The 2,830-nt window shown below is 35.1% G+C and overlaps 1 protein-coding gene across 1 annotated transcript; it reads right to left on the minus strand.

Moving 5' to 3' along the window:
- Positions 1-781: 781 nt before the first annotated feature.
- On the minus strand, positions 782-2,404 carry LOC107790139 (syntaxin-121-like). The gene is made up of 2 exons (XM_016612044.2): positions 1,722-2,404; positions 782-1,415 (listed from the first exon to the last, which is right to left on the minus strand). Exons 1-2 carry the CDS (start codon positions 2,263-2,265, stop codon positions 1,057-1,059), a joined length of 903 nt encoding a protein of 300 aa, XP_016467530.1. The 5' UTR covers positions 2,266-2,404; the 3' UTR covers positions 782-1,056.
- Between the last annotated feature and the right edge of the window lie 426 nt (positions 2,405-2,830).

A 2,830-nucleotide genomic window follows, 5' to 3' on the forward strand; every position in this document is an offset into this window, starting at 1 on the left:
ATATTAAATGAATCCGGAATGACTTCAAATTTGGTACACAAGTCATAAATGACATAAAAGAGTTGTTCAAATTTCCAGAATCAGATTCCGGCTCCGATATCAAAAAGTCAACCCCGTGATCAAACTTGGAAATCTTTAGCCTTTAAATTGCTAGTTCCGTTAAATGGTCATAACTTGAACTAGAAACCTCCAAATTAAATTCCGGGCATACGCCCAAGTCTTAAATCACGATACGGTGCTACCGGAACTGTCAAAATACTGATCCGGGTCCGTTTGCTAAAAATGTTGACCAAAGTCAACTCAGTTGAGTTTTAAAGCTCTATTTCACATTTTAATCCATTTTTCACATGAAAACTTTTCGAAAAATTTTACGGACTGCGCACACAAGTCGAGGAATGATAAATGGTATTTTTTGAGGTATTAGAACAAAGAACTACTTATTAAATTTAAAGATGATATTTTGGGTCATCACATGTGTATACTTTTGTTATAGGATGTAAAATTTCCTTAATAATTTGGTGATATGATCTATTTGTGATAATTAAAGAACTGGGCTTTACTCGGATATAATTCAGCAAAATAAGTGTTTGTCTCGGCCTCTCAGGTATCAAATGCATTTGAAATAAGTAAAATGTATATAAATATCAATTTAGCAAAATCTAAGATAAGTTACCCGAGAAGCGCGACTTAAATCCAAGTGAGGCAAAATGTCGAGAAACATCAACTCAGAAAAACCCAAGATAAACAAGAAAAGAATAACTTAAATCTAATGAGAATATAATCAAACAAATAAATTAACTTGCCAACAATATAGAAAAAGAATCATACTCTAAATACAGCAATAATTACAAAAAGAGAACTCCAAGTATTTCTCTAAATAGCACATGGAACCCCATCAGTTTACTCTTCCCCACATCAAAAACAAAAAACATATATATATATATTCCAAAAAATAACATAAAATAATAAGCATAGCTAAAATAATAAAATATAAAATTTAGAATATTCAAAACATTGAAGGGGTCCACCAGAAGACCTTTGACCATAGACAAATTCTCATTTTTTCCATGGCTGAATAGAAAGAACCACCACCAAAATGATGATAAGCAGAAGAATAATAGCAAAACAAGTCCATTTTCTAGTGTTCTTCTGGTGCTTCCTTGCCACTTGCAGTTGCTGAGCACCCCCTCTAACGAAGGAATTAGCCCTATTCACTTGGCTCTCAATATCATCAAGTTGAGCTCCTTGACTTTCAACCAAAACAGCCATGTCCAAGAATACTTGGTGCAGCTCTTTCAAGTTCCTCTCCAATTCCTTCACAGCTTCATGCCTTTCTTGAATTTCCATAACTGTATCCATCACTTGTCCTCTCCCTTGCTCTTGTATTGCCTTTTGCAAGAATGTCTCACTTTGACCTGTGGAGTCCAAATCAAACTCATTTGTTTAGTAACTTGTTCAATCCTTTCAAGTTTATCGGGTTGAGTTGTAACTAGTTTATTGATTTGATCTAACAGGTTGAATCCATAATCTATCAATTCATCTAAGTTTAAGGGATTCGAGTTAATGTAAAATGACCCATCAAGCTATTGGGTCAAGATGGATAAAAATAGTATTCCTTCCGTCCCATTTTATTTTATACAATTTGGATTTCGAGAGTCAAATTTCGAATTCGGAGATATGATGTCTAAATTTTTGAAATAACTCAAACCTAAACATATTACCTGTAGATATGAGTGTATCAAGAACTGCTTCATCAGGATTTTCTCCGGTGACAGTATAATATCGTCGTTGAACTGTTTCCCTATATTCAGACGCCATCTTTTGCCTTAGCTCGTTGAATTGGTTCATTGACTCTTGAAGTTTCTTCCTCAATCCGTTCACAACTGAAGTTCTCGTCCTGTCAGATGAACTTCCGGGCCCACATCCAGGGAGGCTACGATTCGCTGCATTCGATCTGTCTAAGGCTTCGAGACGAACTTTGATGAATTTAGCTTTCTTCAATGCCATGGAAACGTCGTTATCCATGTTGGATCTTAGATCTTTAACAGTTTTAGCGTTGTGAAGAGTCTTGCTTTTTTCGTGGGAAGTTTGGAGTTGGGAATAGAGTTTCTCGAGGCCTTTGAGTTCGTCTTTAATGGCTTCAACATCTTCGAAGAATTTGTCGAGATTGACTCCGCCAGTAATGTCTCCCATTTCTATGGTGTGAGAGTCGGATTGATCGTCAGCTCTGAAACGAGAGAAAGATCCTGAAAATAGATCATTCATTTTGAGATGGGATTTGGGTTTTCGGAAGTTGGTAAAATGGAATAATAATATGGAGGAGGTTTTGTAAGGGTGGAAGAGAAAGGGGAAGGAAGGAAGACGACGACGCGGGTTGAGAAATTGAAGTCGTGGGTGGAATGGCAATTGGCAAGCTGGAAGAATCGTCAAATAGGTCGTCTGATTCAACTACTATCTCAAGACTTGGCAAAAATAAGGAAGAGAAAAGTCAAATGATCTTAACATTTTATAAATACCAGCCTTACGGTAGTATACCCCCGTATTAATGAGTATAAAGATTTTTAAAAATTATATAAATATTATAGTTGAGTTATAAAATAAGAACGGAAGAAATAAGTGTAAGTTTTTAAAGGCGAACAATGTTGATCCTATTTAGTTAAATGAACAAAAATTTCTTGTGTCTCTCTAGTACAAGTATTTGCTTTGTCATGAAACCAAAAATTCATATTTACTGATTATTTTTGTTGCTTAATTGCTATAAAAAGTTATTGAACTTTGTAGTTGTCTCTGAAGGCAATTAGGAGAATATTGAACCCATACATTTCTAATA

Source organism: Nicotiana tabacum, chromosome 19 (genome assembly GCF_000715075.1).
Source record: "Nicotiana tabacum cultivar K326 chromosome 19, ASM71507v2, whole genome shotgun sequence".
NCBI classification, from domain to species: domain Eukaryota; kingdom Viridiplantae; phylum Streptophyta; class Magnoliopsida; order Solanales; family Solanaceae; genus Nicotiana; species Nicotiana tabacum.